The following is an 18,870-nucleotide window of genomic DNA, read 5'->3' on the forward strand; positions in this document are numbered from 1 at the left end:
AGAGCTATGGTCCGCATGGATGCCCACTAGAGATTTCGCATGTTTGGACTTTACAAGTAAAGTTATTCCATCCATTATCGCTTTCAAAAACACAAATTTTATATATATATATATATATATATATTTATATATATATATATATACCAAAACCCGAATTTTCAAGTGTCCTCGCAACTAAAATCAGAAAAAAAGAAAAGAAAATCATAATATAATATACCTTCAAAATTCATGTTAGATGGACATTTTGGTAAAAGGAGTACCCGTGATATTATGAGAAGTTTTGCTAGTTCTAATTTCAAAAAAGCCTTATATATATATATATATATTTAAATAAGACTACAAGACCCATTTCAGTCTTCTATATATCCGTTTTTTTAGTTACCATCCTAATAAATCGAAATTAAATGATTACTATTAAGTTAGTCAGAACAATCGAAATTAAATGATTACTATTTAGTTAGTCAGAATTTCATTTCTACTATCCTCGCTGACTAGATTCGCGCACGGATCTCAATCGGTTTGCAGACCCAGTCTGCACACCGAATTCGTTCGCAGACCCAGTCTGCCGAATTCGTTCGCAGACCCAATCAGCGCACGGATTGTTTTTTTTTTTCTTTTCAGCAATCTGAACTGTAAAGCGATAAAACAATTACAATCCGTTCACAAGCCTAGTTTGCGCAAGGATTTTTTTTTTTTTTTCTTTTCAATATTTTTACTTGGTGTAGTGAGTTCATACATTTCTTCCATTGTACACTGCCCATCATAACCACTTTTCATGACCGGTCGTAATTTTACATTCAGATCCAATAAAAAGAATTGCGATTCCATGTGTTAATTTTTTCCCCTTGTAAAACAGACCATGAAATGGCTAAATACACATTCTCATTCTCATTCCATAATAATCTAATTAATTACAAGACAAATCAGACCTTCTGCCCTCATACAAAATTATCTAAAACTCTGAAAATTACACAAAAAGGTTTTAAAAAAAAAAAGCAAAAAAAAAAAAAAATGTGTAGTACCAACACCAGTGCAGTGATCAAATACATCACCCCAACGAACTGGTAATCGATGATGGACCCGGTGCACTGGGTCCCGCATGGTGAAGCGTGAACCGCTGCAGCTGTAGCATTTTTGCATACACCCCGTCCGGGTGGTGGTTAAGTAGGTGTGAGTGGGACCCCTGCTCAACCACCTTCCCCTCATCAATAACTGCTATCGAATGAGCATTCCTAATCGTGGCTAACCGGTGAGCCACCACTATTGTGGTCCGGCCCGATCCCGACTTATCCAGTGCCTCCTGGACCCACCTCTCAGACTCTGCATCTAATGCACTTGTTGCCTCATCTAGAAGCATGACCTGTGCCTTCTTCACGAGTGCTCTGGCTATTGCTATTCTCTGCCTCTGACCACCTGACAGCTGGGTCCCGCGGTCACCAACTAACGTCCGATATCCATCAGGCAACCCCGATATAAACTTGTGCGCATTAGCCTGTGTCGCTGCTTCCACCACCTCTGCCTCAGTCACACCTTCTTTACCATAAGCTATGTTGTCAAAAATAGAGGCAGCAAAGAGGAAGGGCTCTTGTGGCACAATTGCTATTGCTTGCCTCAGTGACTTGAGGTTATATTTCCTTATGTCCTTCCCATCTATAAGAACCCGACCTGAGTTTGGTTCATAGTACCGCAAAATTAAAGAAAGCACCGAACTCTTGCCGCATCCGCTTGGGCCAACTAGGGCTAAGGTTTTACCGGCACGTGCCTTGAGGGTGAGGTCGCGGAATACGGACATGTCAGGCCGGGACGGATAAGAGAAATCAATATGCTTGAGTTCGACTTCGCCACGTAGCCGGTCCGGTACAGGTATTGACTCCGGTTCGTCTGGCTCAATCTCAGTCTTCCTATCAATTGTTTCAAAAACAGAGTGCATGGCCTGGCCGCCTTTTATGAAATCAGGTGCAATTGTCAAGGTCTCTGCTGCTCCGTTGGCTGAGACCATGAGAACCATGAACACACGAATGGTGTTAGAGAAGTCAGATATACCGTGCTTCACCAACCAAGATGCGTACCATAGACCAAGTGCATATGATGCGTAGAGAAGGAACTGAGCCACACCAAATCCACTCCCAGCAATCTGACCCTTCCAAAAGCACCGCCGAAGGGGACCTCTAAGATTGGATTCAAATAATCGTGTGATTTTTGCCTCCGAATTAAATGCAGCCACAGTGCGCACATTTGCCACAGCCTCCCCAGCAATTTGAGTCGCTTTTGCATGAGCCCCTTCGAGGTCCCCAGAGAAACCCTGCATGAACATTTTCTGCAGGAAAAACAAAATCTTATTTTCTTTTAACAACAGAGAAGAATAAAAAACAAACATTAAAGATGTAACGAAAATTAAGCAAGTACATGAAAATGCAACTCCTTACCTGTAAGACGGTAGCACCTACAACAAGAGGGAACACGGCAATGAGTACAAGTGCAAGCCGCCACTGTAAAATGAACCCAGCTGTGCATGCAACAAGCAGGAGTGCAGAGTTCTGAACAATAACTGAAATCCGATCTCCTATTGCCGACCGCACGTTGTGCGCGTCCAATGACAGTCTAGCAGCGATTCTAGCACTAGCATTCTCCTCCCGGTCGAACCATGCAATTTCATTACGCAGCACAGAAGTGAACATCTTCTCTCTCACACGCTTTGTCAAGTTCTCCCCAACCGTGTCCCAGAAAAGATGCTGCACTGTGTTGAACAAGAGCGCAGCCGATGACATGCCAATAAGCAAATAACAGTATTTTCCAATTTCACGGTTCATGTACTTTGGGTCTGGCGCATAGTAGATACTCAGAACAGCACTGAGAATGTAAGCGAAAATAGCACTGAAGGAACCACAAACCATGGAGGCAATGGAGCCCACAAGGGCATATTTCCACTCAGGCGAGTTCATCTTGGCAAGCCGAACAAAAGAGCTTGCTTGCGCACGGAAGGCTAGCTTCTCCATGCGGTGGTGAGGGTCAAATGACAAGCTGAAGTCTGAGGTAGAGAAATCAGAGAGGCGCCGATAAGGTGACCGGCCATACGATGAGTTCCTCATCATGATCGGTGAGCTTACCGAATTCCGTGCACTTGAGGGTCTGTAATCAAAATTGTAAGATTGCATGCTTTTAGCAACAAAATCTAAAAGGACTTTCTTAAACCCTCTCAAATGAAACCAACAGAATTTTTTTTTTGTAAAATTGCACACCTGGCGCTGCTTTTGCGGGCATTGATAAGAGCAGCCTCATGTGCCTGCTCTTGCATGCGAATTAACTTGGCATAAAGGCCACTGTCCCCTTTGGACATGAGATCATCATGTGTTCCAATTTCTGACACGCTTCCCTGTTGTAGAACAGCAACGGTGTCAGCCTTGCGGATGGTGGAGAGACGGTGAGCAATGACAAGGGTGGTGCGACCAATCATGAAGCGGTCAAGCGCCTCCTGCACCAGCTTCTCTGACTCTGAGTCCAGCGCACTCGTTGCCTCGTCTAACAGGAGAATTGCTGGGTTCTTTAACATGGCACGTGCAATAGCTATCCGCTGCTTCTGCCCTCCTGACAGTTGTAGCCCCCTTTCTCCCACCTACATTCACAGCCAAATTTAATTATATTATTGCTGGCCTACGGAGAATTGAAACTTCATCCAATATCGAGTCAAGCTGAAAATACTGACTGTTTTAATTATATGATCCAATTTTAACGAGTTAGAACTTTTACAAGCACATCCAGTATTAAGTAGACAAGTCCAGTAAACTTTTGATGTCCTTGTAAAAGTTCTAACTCGTTAAAATTTCAAGAAATGGAGCATGTACAGTTGAAGGTCTTTTGCTAATTAGGAAATGTATAAAATCAGTTAAGCTTCGATAATTGCAGTCAAGGTAAGGTGGCTTTGACTACTAAATAGGGGCCTAAATATATTTGGATTTAATAAGATAGATAAATGTATAGGTGCCATTAATTTAAGTCAGGTCAGTTTGACTGAAGGCGTGGACTTTACCAGGTTAGGATTGATATGACTTTAGTTAACATAATGTACAGAGATTTCCACCATTGGCCATGTGACAAGCTCTATTGAAAAATATTCTCCTGCCTAGAAACTCTAAGATGCTATAAAAGTAGACAAAAGCATTTTTCCAGGGATCATTAATTTAATAACACAAAGGACAAGGTGATTCTTGGGATCAATTTGAAAATTTGACATTCCTCACTAATGACATTTGGCTTTATATTTTTTTAATAAGTGGGCAGATGGGTACAAGTAGGAAACATTATTGTATACTTTTAGTTAGCAGATGGATACAAGTGGGAAACAAACTAGGGATTTGAAACCTAACTCCATTAAAACATAAGACTGGTAGCTGAACTCAGCTCATGGATGTAAAAATGGACTCTTAAGAAAAGAATCTTGTCATGTTACTCGTAGTTGGGACAAAGTGGAATTGTAAACTATTAGACAATGCCTGAATTCTCTGTAGCCATTTGTGTTGTACTGAGTTGAGGCCTCCCCAGTATACATGTTTTTTTTAGCTGCCCAAGAAAGAGGTAAGTATGGATTATGGAATTCATTATTCATATAAATGACTCGTAACATGGATGACAGCACTGATGTGCATTGCGAAGAATCAAATTCCACAGTCCACACATAATCTCATCTTTTGGTGGGGACCCAATAAAAGTGGCCATTTTTGTCTCACAGAGACAAGAAAGACACACAAGAAAGGGACCAACTACGGAAGAGAAATTGCCTTGTCAAAACTAAAACTAAAACTAAAGATAGAGACAGTAAAAAGCAGCAGTAAAAAAAAGGAAAGAAGGAAAGGGAAGGCAAGAAAAGAAATGAATGATTGATTCTGACCTGGGTATCATATCCATCAGGCAGCTTAATTATGAAAGAATGCGCATTAGCAACTCTTGCTGCCTCTTCAATTTCTACTTGTGTGGCATCTTCTCTTCCTAAAAGGAGATTTTCTTTTATTGTTGTGGCAAATAGTGCTGGCTCCTGACTCACTAACCCAATCTGTTGCCTCAGCCACCTCAGTTTCAATTTTTTCAAGTCATTGCCATCTAGCAGTATTTCACCTAAACAAATCCATAACAAAAATTCAAAATCGATTGATCTCAAAGAATGTATACGTTTATTTTGCTTTTAACAACAATGCATAAATCGCCTAATTACCAGCAGTTGGATCATAAAACCGCTCTATAAGCGAAACCACAGTGCTCTTGCCAGACCCACTGCTTCCGACTAAGGCCAGTGTCTTTCCAGCAGCAACAGTCAGAGAAAGATCCTTTAATATTAGAATATCGGGCCGAGACACATACGCAAAGTTGACATGCTTTAGCTCGAGAAGGCCGGTTACAGAACCCAGCTCAAGCCCCGACTCACTGTTTCGATCAATGCTTGGTTTATGATCTATTGTTTTATATATTTTAGCGGCCGCCACCCTTGCCTTCGCGAAAGCTGCCATGCTAGGAGCTGATTGTCCCAAAGCTCTACATCACAAATTTTGCAATTCAACCCCTATAATTATTTTTATTAGAATACTATGCAAGTTAATCAGAGATTGTAGAATTCACTTACAATCCACCAATCATGACAGAAAACATGGTGGCAATTGCCAGACCACCATTGGTATGGTGCCGGCGAACAAGAACACCACCGTACCATAACAACAGTGCATAACAGCAGAAGACTGTGAAGTAGGTCCCACCCAGCCCAAGCCCCTTTGCCAACCCACTTCGGTACCCAATTTTCTGTGCCACAGTCAATGCCGCACAGTATGCTTGGAGAACTCTTGACTCGCCTACATACGCTTGCACAATCCTAATTTGACCCAATGCCTGAAACAAATGTTGATAAAGTAAAATAACAAACAAAAAGAAATGTAGGCACCAAGTAAAATGTATTAAAAAATGAATTACCTGGTCAGCAATATTGCTTGCTTTAGAAAGTTCATCTTGGCTCTTGGATGAGAACTTGGCAAGTGCCGCAGCACTGAGACCGCCGATAACAGCGATCAACGGGACCACGGCAAGCGTGACAAGCGCCAACTGCCATGCGGCCGTGAACCCAACTATGAAGCCAGACACGAAAGTTGCCATGTAATGTATCAGGTTCCCCAACTACAATTGAGTAGCAGAAACAAAAGTTGGAAAAAAAAAAGAGTAAGATGAACTGCTTTTGTGAGTGGGACCAAAGTTTAAGTGACTCGCTACACACCTTCTCACTGATAGCATCCTGGACTATGACCGCATCGGCGTTAATGGCATAGATAACATCAGAGGTGCGTACTTCGGTGTCAAAGTAGCAAACATCTTGATTTAGCGCCGCCTCTAGATAACGAATCCTCATTTTCGTTGATTGCCTTTCTCCAGTCCACATCCAACACGATATCTCTGTTTTATACATAAGAAGCACTCAACAATTGAACAAACCACGAATCGAATATTTCAAAATTGAGATTTCAATTTGAGTAAAAAGCATACCTGCCCACGATGAAGCCCATATGGCAGCTCCAACCACGAGGAAATAAAAAGCATACTGGAATCAAAACCAACAACAAATCAAATTAAGAAATGCAATCCAAGAGAAACAGAGAGAAGGCATGAGAATGGCTATACCTTTACAACTTCGCGAACCATGGTATCCGGGTTATCCGCATTAGACCCGAAGGAATTTACAAGATCCGCGAAGAATCTGAGAAATACAGGGAGAGAACAGCCGTGAACTAAAGCTCCGACAGATCCAATTGCCATTAACACATAATCCAGACCATCGGCGAACCGGAAGAGTTGAAGTAGCCCGACAACCGGAGTTGGAGGCGCGGGCTTCTCGTCCTCTGCGGTGGGCTTGGAGCTGGAGGTAGCCATTTCGGAAGGAGCGGGATTACTGGAAGGTGTCTGAATGGAGGGGATGGTGACAGAGGAATCGATGTGGAATGACTGGAGCTCTGGCTGGTTCCATTCTTCGTCAGTGCTTTTTGTAGAGGTATCGATTGGACTTGGGACAGATGACATGAAGAGGTATCGATTAGAGAGAAGAAAGTTTTTTCCTTTCTCTGCTCTCACACTTCACACACACACAGACACTCTCTCTCTCTATCCTTTCCTATTCTAATGGGAGTTGTCTGGCTAGAGTGACACTACTAGACTCTTTTTGTTGGTTGGTTTTCTTTTCTTTTCTTTCTCCGGTGTTAACGCTTGGTGCCTTTTAAACGACGCTTCGTGTAAATTATAAACTGACTGAGGTGAGGTGAGGTGACATATATTTGCGCTATATAAATTATAAATGATAAATCCAATATCTATTGCTACGCGTACATAAGTTTTCCCCGTAAATGTGGTCCTGTTTATAAATAAAATAATAAATTAAAAAACTTGCATATCAATTATTGCTTATTAGTTTACATGAGATATATATATTTATATGTTACAACTTACAAGTAGCAGAAGATTCTTTCATGCCTTGTATTATTTTATAAATTTGAGTGGGAGATCAATAGATTCCACTATGCAAAGATGAGAAATAGAGAAATGAATGGTGGAGGAAAAGAGGTGCATAGGAAGTGGATTGATAAAATAAAAACATTGAAAACTGAAAACGGTCTACCCGACAACGGGACGTGTGAAAACTGTGACGAACTGAGAAAGGCATTTTTAAGCTTTGACCAGAAAGCAACCAAACCAAACCAAACCGAACTAGAAAATAATGTACAGTTTGTACCGTTCACTGCTACTGTTTCACTGAATTTTAGCTGTGGCTTTTCATTATTTTGAAGCCGCCTGTTTTGTACAAGAGAATTAGATATAGACGACTGACTAAATGCGCCTGCAGCTCCACGTGGATTACACCGCGTTGTCAGTGATGTTGCTGTGACGGAGAAAAAAGTTACCGCATGTGCCGAAATTTTTATTAATAGAAAAATAAATAAATAAATTTTAACAATGAAAAACAAAAGATATAAATTTAGCATCTAGAAAAAAAATGATAGTTTATAACACCCAGAGAACAATCACGACTTGTTTCACAAAATTTAATTACTCTCTAACTAAACAGCGGAAAAAAAAATTATGAACTTCATAGTCCATCACGGCCAAAGAATACCTGGACTTGATGTATTCTCTAGACTTCAAAGTATGACGTATTCTCTGGCTGTGATGGACTATGAAGTTAATTTTGTTTTTACAATTTAGTTAGAGAGTAATTAAATTTTACTAAGCTGACGTGATAATTTATAACGTCCTCTCTTTTTTCCTAAATGTCAAAATTCTGTCATTTTCTCTCGATATTTATTTATTTAATTTATTATTAATAAAAATTTCGGCCGCATGTGTGGTCAATTCTCAAAAGTAAAAATAAAATTTAGTTTACTAAAGAATGTCATTATGGTCATTATGGTCAAAGACAATTTAATAGACATTGGTTGGACCGACAATGTTCATTATATAATAACTTGTTAGTCAGTTTTCGTCGAAGTCCTTGTAATTATTATTATTATTATGATAAATAGCAATTGTGAAATTATCAAACAAAAATTTTAGTATTGTACACTATTTCAAAAATTGCATCAAGTTTAATACATTTTTTGTTAGAATCAAACAAAACAAATCTATTATTTTCTTCTTGAATAGAACTAGGCGTTCTAAAGCTCACTAAACTCTTGATGAGTTTAACTTCACAAACTATCATATTAACTTCAAATGACAAATCAAAATCGTTGAAACTGATCTATTTGACGACGAATACATTTATATACAATGTTTTAATTTTGAATTAGTTTAATATAAAGTCAAGTGGTAAAAAATGAATGTTTCAAAATTAACTCAAAAAGAAGACTACTCAACATGTATTATATTAATTCAAAAAACTATAGATTTAGTATGCAAACATATCACTTGTAAAGTAGATCTGTAATCAATTTTAACAGGTTGGATCTGTCATTATAACACACTAATTTTATACTTTTTTCTTCTGTTTAATGAGTTTTGGTGGGTTGTCAAGGAGTGTTATATTTTTTTTGAATTTTTTATTTGATAAATAATAATAATTATTATTATAATAATAGTAATAATAATAATAACAATAGTGATAATGATGATGATAATACTAATATAATTTGGATCTTCAACAAATCATTAGCATCCAAATTAATATAATTAACAAAAAAAATGAGGACCACATTTTCTCATTCTATTATTTTTTTTACCCTTCACAGATATATACAAAGTCAATGTAAATGCAAAGAGAAAGACTTTAGAAGGTTAATGTAAAAGGATTTGGAGTATTGGTCAAGATCCCTTCTCTTCCCCCAATAAATGGAATTCGTTCCTCTGAGATATCTCAAACTTTGCGTGACTTTATGGAAAATCCCAACCGCTTAAATACGTTCTGCACGAATCTCAAATCACGCATCACCATCGAATAGGCACCGGACACGTTGGTCACGCAAAGGTTGAGATATCTCAGAGGATACGCACTCCAATAAATGCGGACCCCTTGGCCTAATAATAGTGAATTAGTGACACTCATTGTCTGAGCCATGTAGAAGAAGGGTAACTTCTTTTTGTTTAGTCAACAGCTTTGCCATTCTACTTATTTTAATCTTAAGTTCTCTCGTGGCTCTCTCTCGATATTAAATTGTGCAGGGGCGCAGTTTTAAGAGATTTTTATAGAGAAGAAGTATGATAAGTGACCCGCTATATAGAAGTTGTAATATTATGGGACAGAGAAACCGCAACTGTATTCTGACACCGACCCGAACGGAAGTCTTACTTGGCCCGCAAGGCCGCAAGTTGTCTGAAAAAGCTGAGAAAATGCCTCCAGTAATTCAAACTGGACACGCCATAATTGTCTCCCTTTTCCGAGAGAAATGTCAGAATTAAAATGAATCCCCACACTCACTGTATATATCATATATGAATATATTCTGTATTCATATTCTGATTGAGCATTTTCAGGACTCTCGCATTTATTATTTATAGATATTAATTAAAATGATATAGGAAAATTGATGTATGACCGTTGTATTTCGATTATACCGTTCACCATAGTGACAAATGAATTATTCGAATTCGGTTTGACGAGATCAAAAATTCGTGATTCAGGAATAATTCGGGTATAATTTGAAAATGATTTGGAATTATCCGGACCAGAGATGTCCTTCAAGAGAGAAAAAAAACACAAAAAAAATATTCTTGGAAAAGTTTGGAAAAAATCAGAAAATTCGGAAAAAAATCTTAAAATTCCTGAATTATTCGAGTTTAATTCGATCAAAGTTCGATTAACCAAATAATTCAACGTTTGGTTCGACATCACTAAAAAAATAAATTATTTGAATTTAATTCGTGAATCTTGTGACTATGCCATTCACCGCACCAATGGTTTGTTCCTTTTACGAAATCAAAATTTTCTGAGAATCCATCAATTTCTCCGTATTATTAGTTACTGTGTAAATAAAAAAAATTGCAGGACTCTCTCCCTTTCCCGAACTTTTAAAATTTTGATTTAGAAAAAAAATAATTTTTCTTTTTTGCAATTTTGGTTTTGGGATTTTAGATGCCTCGAAGGAAACAGAAACAAGGTTTAATATGATTATATCTCCCATGAAAAAGTTTAAAGCCGAATCTTCTATCGCACGCTAAACACATTTCCGCATGGTTGTAGGCTCAACCGCACAAGAGCTTGTTATAATATTTGCATGGATGGCCTTGTTAAGTTAGATAATCACAGGTAGAGTGGGAAAAAATGACACGGCACATTACGTGAAAGATCTGGTCACGGCACGTAATCACGCGAGTCACGTGTAATTAGAACCGTTAGGTCTTAATCAAATGATAAATTTTAAATAAACCAATTTAAATTATGAAAAAAAATAATTAAACGTGAAAAACGTAATAAGTTACGTTTGGACATAGCACGCGAGTCACGGCGTGACTTGCGTGCCGTGACCACCCCTCAACATTTTGGTCACGGCACAGTACGAGATTAAAGTCACAGAGTATTAGTCACGATACGGTACGACACGATACATTTTTTCCACTCTAATCACAGGGATCGTTCCGTACAGAACATAGTTGTAATCTTTAATAATCCAATCAAGATCATATTTATTTCAAGTAGACTTTATATTAAATTAATTCGAAAATTTATAAATTTGTATACAAACATATTACTCGTGAAGTGAATCAATTTCATCGGTTCTGATTCATTGTTTGAAGTTAATTAAATAAGTTTTGAAATTAAGTTCACTAAAAAACTAGATGAGTTCAAGAACACCCTAGTTCTACTCTTTATTATATTTAGCTTTAGTTATTGGATTTCGGTAAATTTTGATATTGGATCATCATTGTTCTTATATTTATATATAAATCAGTGCCATTTTCGTAATCATTTGATATCCATCCGTTGAAAAATGTGGTATAGGTATGTAAATGAACATGTTATTTTGTGCAGATTGACTTAATGTTATGGGTTCCCTTTTGATGCTGGTGTATGGACCTGACTTAATGCTGGTGTGTGGCATGAAAAACACGAAATATATATATACAGAGGAGAGATCCGATTACATCCTTTTTTGGTGACACCGGATTACATCTTATGTTTACAAAGTCTAAATAATCGATTCAAACCGTTCAACTTGTTGGATATGTTAAAATGTGCTTGCAGATCAAATTTTACATTTGTTTTGAAATTTTTACTATTTATTAAGATGGGTACAAAAATTCAACAGTTTGAATATAGCGATTTTGTTAAATACTTAATAAATAGTAAAAAAATTCCAAAAAATGTAAAATTTGATCTGCAAGCACATTTTAACATATCCAACAAGTTGAACAGTTTGGATCGACTGTTTGGACTTGTAAACTTTGAAAATGAAAAATGTAATTCGGTGTCACCTAAAAAGGGCGTAATCGGATCCCTCCTCATATATATATATATATATATATACATATAGGAATATGCTAATATGCTATGCGTAGCATAGAGGGCCTCCATGCAACGGCTCAATATTCAACTTTTCAAAATCCTAACGGTCGATCCGAACCATTCATCTTGTTCTCCATATTAATATGTGCCTGGAAACCAAATTTTACATTTTTTTACTATTTTTTTAGATTTATTGAAAATCGTTGTTTTCAGCAAATCTGGACCATAAAAAAACAGCGATTTTCAATAAATCTAAAAAAATAGTAAAAAAATTTCAAAAAATGTAAAATTTGGTTTCCAGGCACATATTAATATGGAGAACAAGATGAATGGTTCGGATCGACCGTTAGGATTTTGAAAAGTTGAATATTGAGCCGTTGCATGGAGGCCCTCTATGCTACGCATAGCATATTAGCATATTCCTATATGTATATATATATATATATGTGTGTGTGTGTGTGTGTGTGTGTGTGTGAGGAGGGATCCGATTACGCCCTTTTTAGGTGACACCGAATTACACTTTTCATTTTCAAAGTTTACAAGTCCAAACAGTCGATCCAAACTGTTCAACTTGTTAGATATGTTAAAATGTGCTTGCAGATCAAATTTTACATTTTTTGGAATTTTTTTACTATTTATTAAGTATTTAAAAAAATCGCTATATTCAAACTGTAGTTTTTTTACTATTTATTATATATATATATATATTGAGGTTGGCTAAGATCAAAGTGGTAGTTCCTGAGGTTTGGTGCTACCAATTCGTTTTTTAATTTTCAAAGTTCAAAATGTCGATCTGAACCGTTCATCTTATTCTCCATATTAATATGTGCTTGGAGACCAAATTTTACATTTTTCTGAATTTTTTTGCTATTTATTAAGCCACTTTGAAAATCGCTGATCCAACGGTGGCTTCTAATTTTAATGTTTTGTTAAGCCACCGTTGGATCAGCGATTTTCAAAGTGGCTTAATAAATAGCAAAAAAATTCATAAAAATGTAAAATTTGGTCTCCAAGCACGTATTAATATGGAGAATAAGATGAACGGTTCGGATCGACGTTTTGAACTTTGAAAATTGAAAAACGAATTGGTAGCACCAAACTTCAGAAACTACCACTTTGATCTTAGCCAACCTCTATATATATAATTTTTTCTGAAAGAAATGCTGATAGGTACTGGGGATAAGGAGACATTTTTAATCCTCCCATTTGTTTTCTATTAACAAGTACTGGGGATAAGGAGAGTGCCACATGGACGTGGAAATTTATGAGTGGTGTTAGCATAGTACCTCAAATATGTTTCCTCTCCTGAGAAAAAAGATCATTTTGATTACCACGTGAGGAGGAGGCCATGATTTACCTCACAAGTTCTGACCTCTTGATCTGTAGGCTGTATCCAACTGCATTTCGTGGGAGTTAGTTATCGAATTCGTATCCTCTGAGATATCTCAAACTTTGCGTGACTTTTTGGAATTTATCAACCGTTTAAATAGTTTTACACGAATCTCAAAACAAAAATAATACTGGCCCCCTGCGCTATCCCCGAATAGGCACTGGACACATCGGTCACGCAAAAATTGAGATATCTCAGAGGATACGCACTCGTTAGTTATCTATGCGGACTCCAAGCAGGCGGATCTTCTGTGGCGTTTCGAATGCGGCGCTACAAAAGGCCAACTTTTTTTTTTTTTTTTTTTCTCCCCATAGCATTTTAAAATAGAAAAGAAATTCAGAAACTAGCATTCATTTTTTAAATCTCATAACTTTAGACTAAAGTATGAATCCACATCTCCTCAGGTTACCTACCTGAGTACAATTATAACTTTGTTTTCAAATAATAATGTATATATTGTTTAAAACGACTAACAATGACAAATATTAATCCATAATATTTTCAATTACAACGACAAATAAAATGTAACTTTTTAATTTTAAAAAATAAGAGTTTGTGTTTCTTCTAAGTTTTGAGATTTTGAGGAATATATGGAGGCTACTACTTATTTTCAAATTTCTTAAATGCTACCAATAATTTTTTTTGAACAAATGACTACCTCACATAATGATGTTTTCTTTGTTAATCATGAATGTGGAGCTTTCTAAAAATAAAGTAGACGTGGCCTCTTGAGTCAAAGTAAATTTACATGATTAATAATTTAATAGTTAAAATAAAAATGCATCTGCCTGATTTTGCTCCAAAAAAAAGTTAAAATAAAATATATTTGAATTCGTAATTTTTTTTTTTTTTTGTAATGTTCAGATATTTTACGAGGTCAAATATATGTAATGTAATCGCTCATTTTTTACAAAAAAAAATTAAAATATGTTTTTTTGTATTTCCTAAAAAATAATAATTAGCATATGAAGTAGGAATATTAGACGAGATAGCCTACTAAATTCTTTAAAATATATTTTGTTTTAAAAATTTAAAAGATCTGAACCGGACAACATGGTTTCCGTTGAAATTGTACTTGAAGGCTAAATTTTACATTTTTTTTATAATTATTTACTAATTTTTAGAGTGATAGAAAATCACTACTTTTAAATAATCTAGACTCTACAGATCAAATAATTATTTACTTATTTAAAAAAATAGTAAAAAAATTCTAAAAAAAATTAAAATCTGATCATGGTCAACTTATGGGCCATCGATTGTCGTCTTGGATGTTTTCTTTAGGGCGTGTTCGGCAGACGGACGGGAATAGGAATAGGAATGAGATTGCAAAATTTTTGAACTAAATTTTACTGTTCACATGGGAAAAAAAATTCAGTCTGAGTGAATTTTTTTTTCCCACGTGAACAGTAAAATCCGAACACGCCCTTAGAGTTTAGATCCACACATTTTTATTTTTATTAATTTTCATTATTACTTCTTATTTATTATAATTAGCTTGGGGATGTAGCTGCAGCAAAATAGTCAGATTTCCGAAAATGTTTTATATACCATAATAATAAAGAAAAAACTAAAACATCCATGTTTCAGAGGAATTTCATTTTTACTCAGGCTACAGATTGGCTCTGTGGTTCTATTTTGGCAAAACTGCACAGCCAGTCCGCAGCCTCTAACTGGAGTCCGTAAATTCAATCTGCGACCTTTTTTTTTTTTTTGTGAAATTCGTGCCTCTGACAACAAAGGAAAATGAGCAGGCGATTGTGCAGCTGGTTCTTTGAAAATATTCAAAATTCATCTACACGACAACAAAGGTGTCGTTTTCTAATTCATCTACTGAGAAAATAATTTGACTGGGGTCTTTGAATATTCGATGTGAATTTTCGTTTTCATCAAATATTCGATGTGTCGTTTTCTAATTCATCTAATTCAAAATTTGACTGGGGTCCGTAGATGAATTTGATTTCATCAAATATTCAAAATTTGAGCCAAAGTTAGTAAATGCTTTTTATAAAAAAACAAAAAAAAGACCGCGGATTGAATCTACGGACTCCAGTCAGGGGCTGCAAACTGACTATGCGGTTCTCAATAATTGAGTTTGCATATTGAATATGCGATCCGGATATTTTTCGAATTCTTCTAAAACAGAATTAATTTGGTTTATTTATTTTTTATTATGGTATTTAAAAAAAATTCGGGTTAGATTTTGTTGCAATCATTAAAATCATGCCGTGATATTGTGTTTGCTAAAAATATTGAACGAGTTAAATTTAACAAAAAATATTTGTCTTATAAATAAATAGTCGGAAACATTTTTAATATTTTCTAATTTATTTTATTATATACAATTACAATTCTAGTGACTTATATAACGACAATACAAAAAATATTTATATTACAATATTTTTTTTTACATTTACTTTGTTTTTTTAATATGCTTTTGTTAGTTTTAAAAATATATATATATCTTGCATAATTCATAATCAACTCTTATTTTACAAACAATTATATTATATCAAATATGATAATGATTTTTCTCAAATGAAACAAATTCTTATATTTAAAAAAAATTACCATGAAAATTTCTTATATCTATTTATCACCTCGAACTGCTGCACACAATCTATAAATAAAGATTAGAGATTATAATAAGTGCCAAACAAATAAAAATATTAATTAATTATAAGTAGGAATGATAACAAAACATACTCTTCTATGATCAACAAATTATTTTTTTTAAACAAGTAAAATATTGCTCTTATGAGCCTCATAATACAAGTTCATTAATTTTCTCTGATATCTTATTATGAGATTACAATATATATAATTATTAGAGGCGCAAAAAAAATTAATTAAACTTTATCAGAGTATAAAGATAGATCTATAATTGCTAGTATTTTGTTTTAATTTTCCTTTATACAAAAATATTATAGTTAGCGTTTTATTCACATAGTGCATACTTATATGAAGCATGCAAGTAACACATATACATGATAGATCATGCAAAACACATCTCTCTATTAGTCTATCCGCATGTAAAAAATGTTTTCATGTTGATTTGTAACGAGAAGTCATAAAATATATTAATACTAAATTTCAAGTACACACTTGGTAGATCAATCATAAAAGAAAAATATTTAACAAATGCGGAGGATTTAGCTCAAGCTTTTTTATGCCACATAATGCAGAGGTAGAACTAGAAAATTTTGATAAGGGTAGCTGAAAATTAAAATGCACAATTGTGGTGAGTAGGATTTGAATCCAATACATCTCAACTATAAAATAGAGTTTTAACTACTAGGTTACAACTAAATATTTATTATTTAATGAGGGTGGCTGATCTATATAGAAAGTTAAAAAAGAAGAAGATAAAATTCAACTAAATTCTTATACGTATAATTAAAATTTTGAAATCATAGAGGTAACTTAGTCACCTTTAGCTAAGTCTTAGATCTGCCCCTGACATAACATATAAAATCAACTTAAAAATCATATAATTTTTTTGAACGCATCCAACATATAAATAAATAAAATAACATTTTTGATTCAATATTAAACTTTAAGATATTGAAATTTAAATAAAAATTTAAGATTATGCTATAAAGTGACTGATAGGCCTAAATTATATACATATTCGATCTGATTTTTATCACGAAATAACATCAAATATTTTGTATTTTGAATATAAGGTGAATAGAATACATCTAGGATCAAGTTACTGCGTTTGTTTGGTTTTAATTTGCAGAAAATGAAGAAAAAGGAAGAAAACCGAAGAAAAATGTTCAGTGCGAATGCACGGTTTGCGATATGGCCGCACTAAGTAATTAGATGGATTTCTGGACGCACGCCAATTTAAAAAGATATAATAAGCTATGCATCAAAATCCGTGAGGATGCACGGATTTCGATGCGGCCGAAATCTGGTCGCCCAGGAAAAATCCGAGCCCAGTGCGGGTGGCCTGGCCGCACTGTAGCAGAACGCATAACTGGAGCCTGAATTTAAAATAGCCATAACTTTTGACTCGTAACTCCGTTTTGGGCATATAATTTTTTCAAAAAGCTAGCAAGAAGATCTACAACATGAGAAACTAAAAAAAGAAATTTGAGATTAGTGCGGACGCACTAGACCCGCAGACAGCCAAAATTACATATTTTCAACACGGTTTCTATTTTTAGCGCACCAAGGACGTGTTTTGACAGTCAAATGTGGACAAGGAAATCTGGAAAATAATCCAAATATAGCACCCACTAACTCCACTTCCTAGCCTCTTAATTGGGCATAGCCCTAGGCTATAAAAGAGGGGTTTCATTCCCATTCGACACACAACTCTCATGTCTCTCTCACCCCTTGGTGCATGTCCATTTCCATAAAACACACACTTAGCGTAAAATTCTGCAACCAAGGAAAGTTTTTCTAGGAGAGAGAAGAAGGAGATTCGAGTAAGAAGTCGGCAAGATTGAGGGTTTTAATCCAAGAAAGGGTGTAATCATTTCTTTATTTCATTTCTTCTTATTTTTGCCAATCTTTGTAATGAATCTCTCCAAGAGGGAGTAGTTATCTCTCTAGGGATTTAGGTCAATGCATGAACTTGTTTAATTCTATTTTATTTGGTTATTTATTTTTATTATGATTGTTTATTGGAATTTGATGTTAATTTCTGTGATTTATCATTTGTGTTAATTACATAATTAGTACTTGAATTGTAGTTATCCCGTTTCGGATTCGAAAAAACTAAAATTGACTAGGATCAATAGGATAGTACCAAATTGTGAATGCAAATACCTTAGGTTTGGATTAGAAGTGACCGTACTTTGATATCTAAGCCGGAACTACAGAAATTAAGGTTAGGGACTTGGTGAAGGACCTAACCGTGAAGTCAAACCCTAATTAGGACATCTTAATTAGAGTCGGACGTTGGTATGATGGACTTAATCGTGAAGTACCAATATTCGAGGAGAGGAGAGACTAACAAGAGCTTATGGTCTAAGTGTTGGGGTTTCACGATGATAACCAAAAACCCGTTTAGGCTTAAGTTGCGGAATGACCGTAGAACAAAAATTTCTATAGCCAACTTAAGCTCAGGATTAAACGGGGTATGTCAGGAAACTTTCCAAGGCGGTCCACCTTCAGTATTCCTTTGGCATCAAAACCCAATTTAATCCCTTTACAGATCTACTTCATGATTGATTTCTAAAACTTTAATCTACTTACCAATTAAATAGATTAATATAGCATATTTATACCTTGTTTCCAAATCACAGTTGGAATGCAGACCGAGCGAGTAGAGCCTCACCAGGGAAGGAATCGACTCGGAGTATCACACGTGTAATACCTCTATCGGTTATCCACCAGGACTAACCGGAGAGCGGTTTATTTCTTCTGCCAGAAATACCGTAAACCGCAGAATTCTGCAAAAACACTATTCACCAGAAAAAGACGAAAACCCGTAAACACGAATTTTCGATTGCTCAGTTTCATCAATATGCAAAACTGACATACCGCGAAATTCGATAAAACACTATTCATCGAT

General features: G+C 35.6%; 1 protein-coding gene across 1 annotated transcript; it reads right to left on the reverse strand.

The window, feature by feature from the left end:
• Positions 1-862: 862 nt before the first annotated feature.
• ABCB1 (ATP binding cassette subfamily B1) lies at positions 863-7,269 on the reverse strand. The gene is made up of 10 exons (XM_078292168.1): positions 6,652-7,269; positions 6,517-6,571; positions 6,251-6,426; positions 5,953-6,153; positions 5,612-5,871; positions 5,207-5,523; positions 4,886-5,109; positions 3,240-3,613; positions 2,427-3,129; positions 863-2,317 (listed from the first exon to the last, which is right to left on the reverse strand). The coding sequence occupies exons 1-10, from the start codon at positions 7,045-7,047 to the stop codon at positions 1,049-1,051; spliced, it is 3,975 nt and encodes a 1,324-aa protein (XP_078148294.1). The 5' UTR covers positions 7,048-7,269; the 3' UTR covers positions 863-1,048.
• Positions 7,270-18,870: the final 11,601 nt, after the last annotated feature.

The sequence above is a fragment of the Carex rostrata genome, chromosome 25, assembly GCF_964058835.1.
Source record: "Carex rostrata chromosome 25, lpCarRost1.2, whole genome shotgun sequence".
Classification (NCBI taxonomy): Eukaryota; Viridiplantae; Streptophyta; class Magnoliopsida; order Poales; family Cyperaceae; genus Carex; species Carex rostrata.

Bases quoted from the DNA above. Each gene is read 5' to 3' on its own strand.
- ABCB1 (XM_078292168.1), bottom strand. From the start codon at position 7,047: ATGTCATCTGTCCCAAGTCCAATCGATACCTCTACAAAAAGCACTGAC. The intron at 5,872-5,952 runs GTAATTCATTTT...CATTTGTTTCAG, and splicing joins CAAGCAATATTGCTGACCAG to GCATTGGGTCAAATTAGGAT. The intron at 2,318-2,426 runs GTAAGGAGTTGC...TTTTTCCTGCAG, and splicing joins TAGGTGCTACCGTCTTACAG to AAAATGTTCATGCAGGGTTT.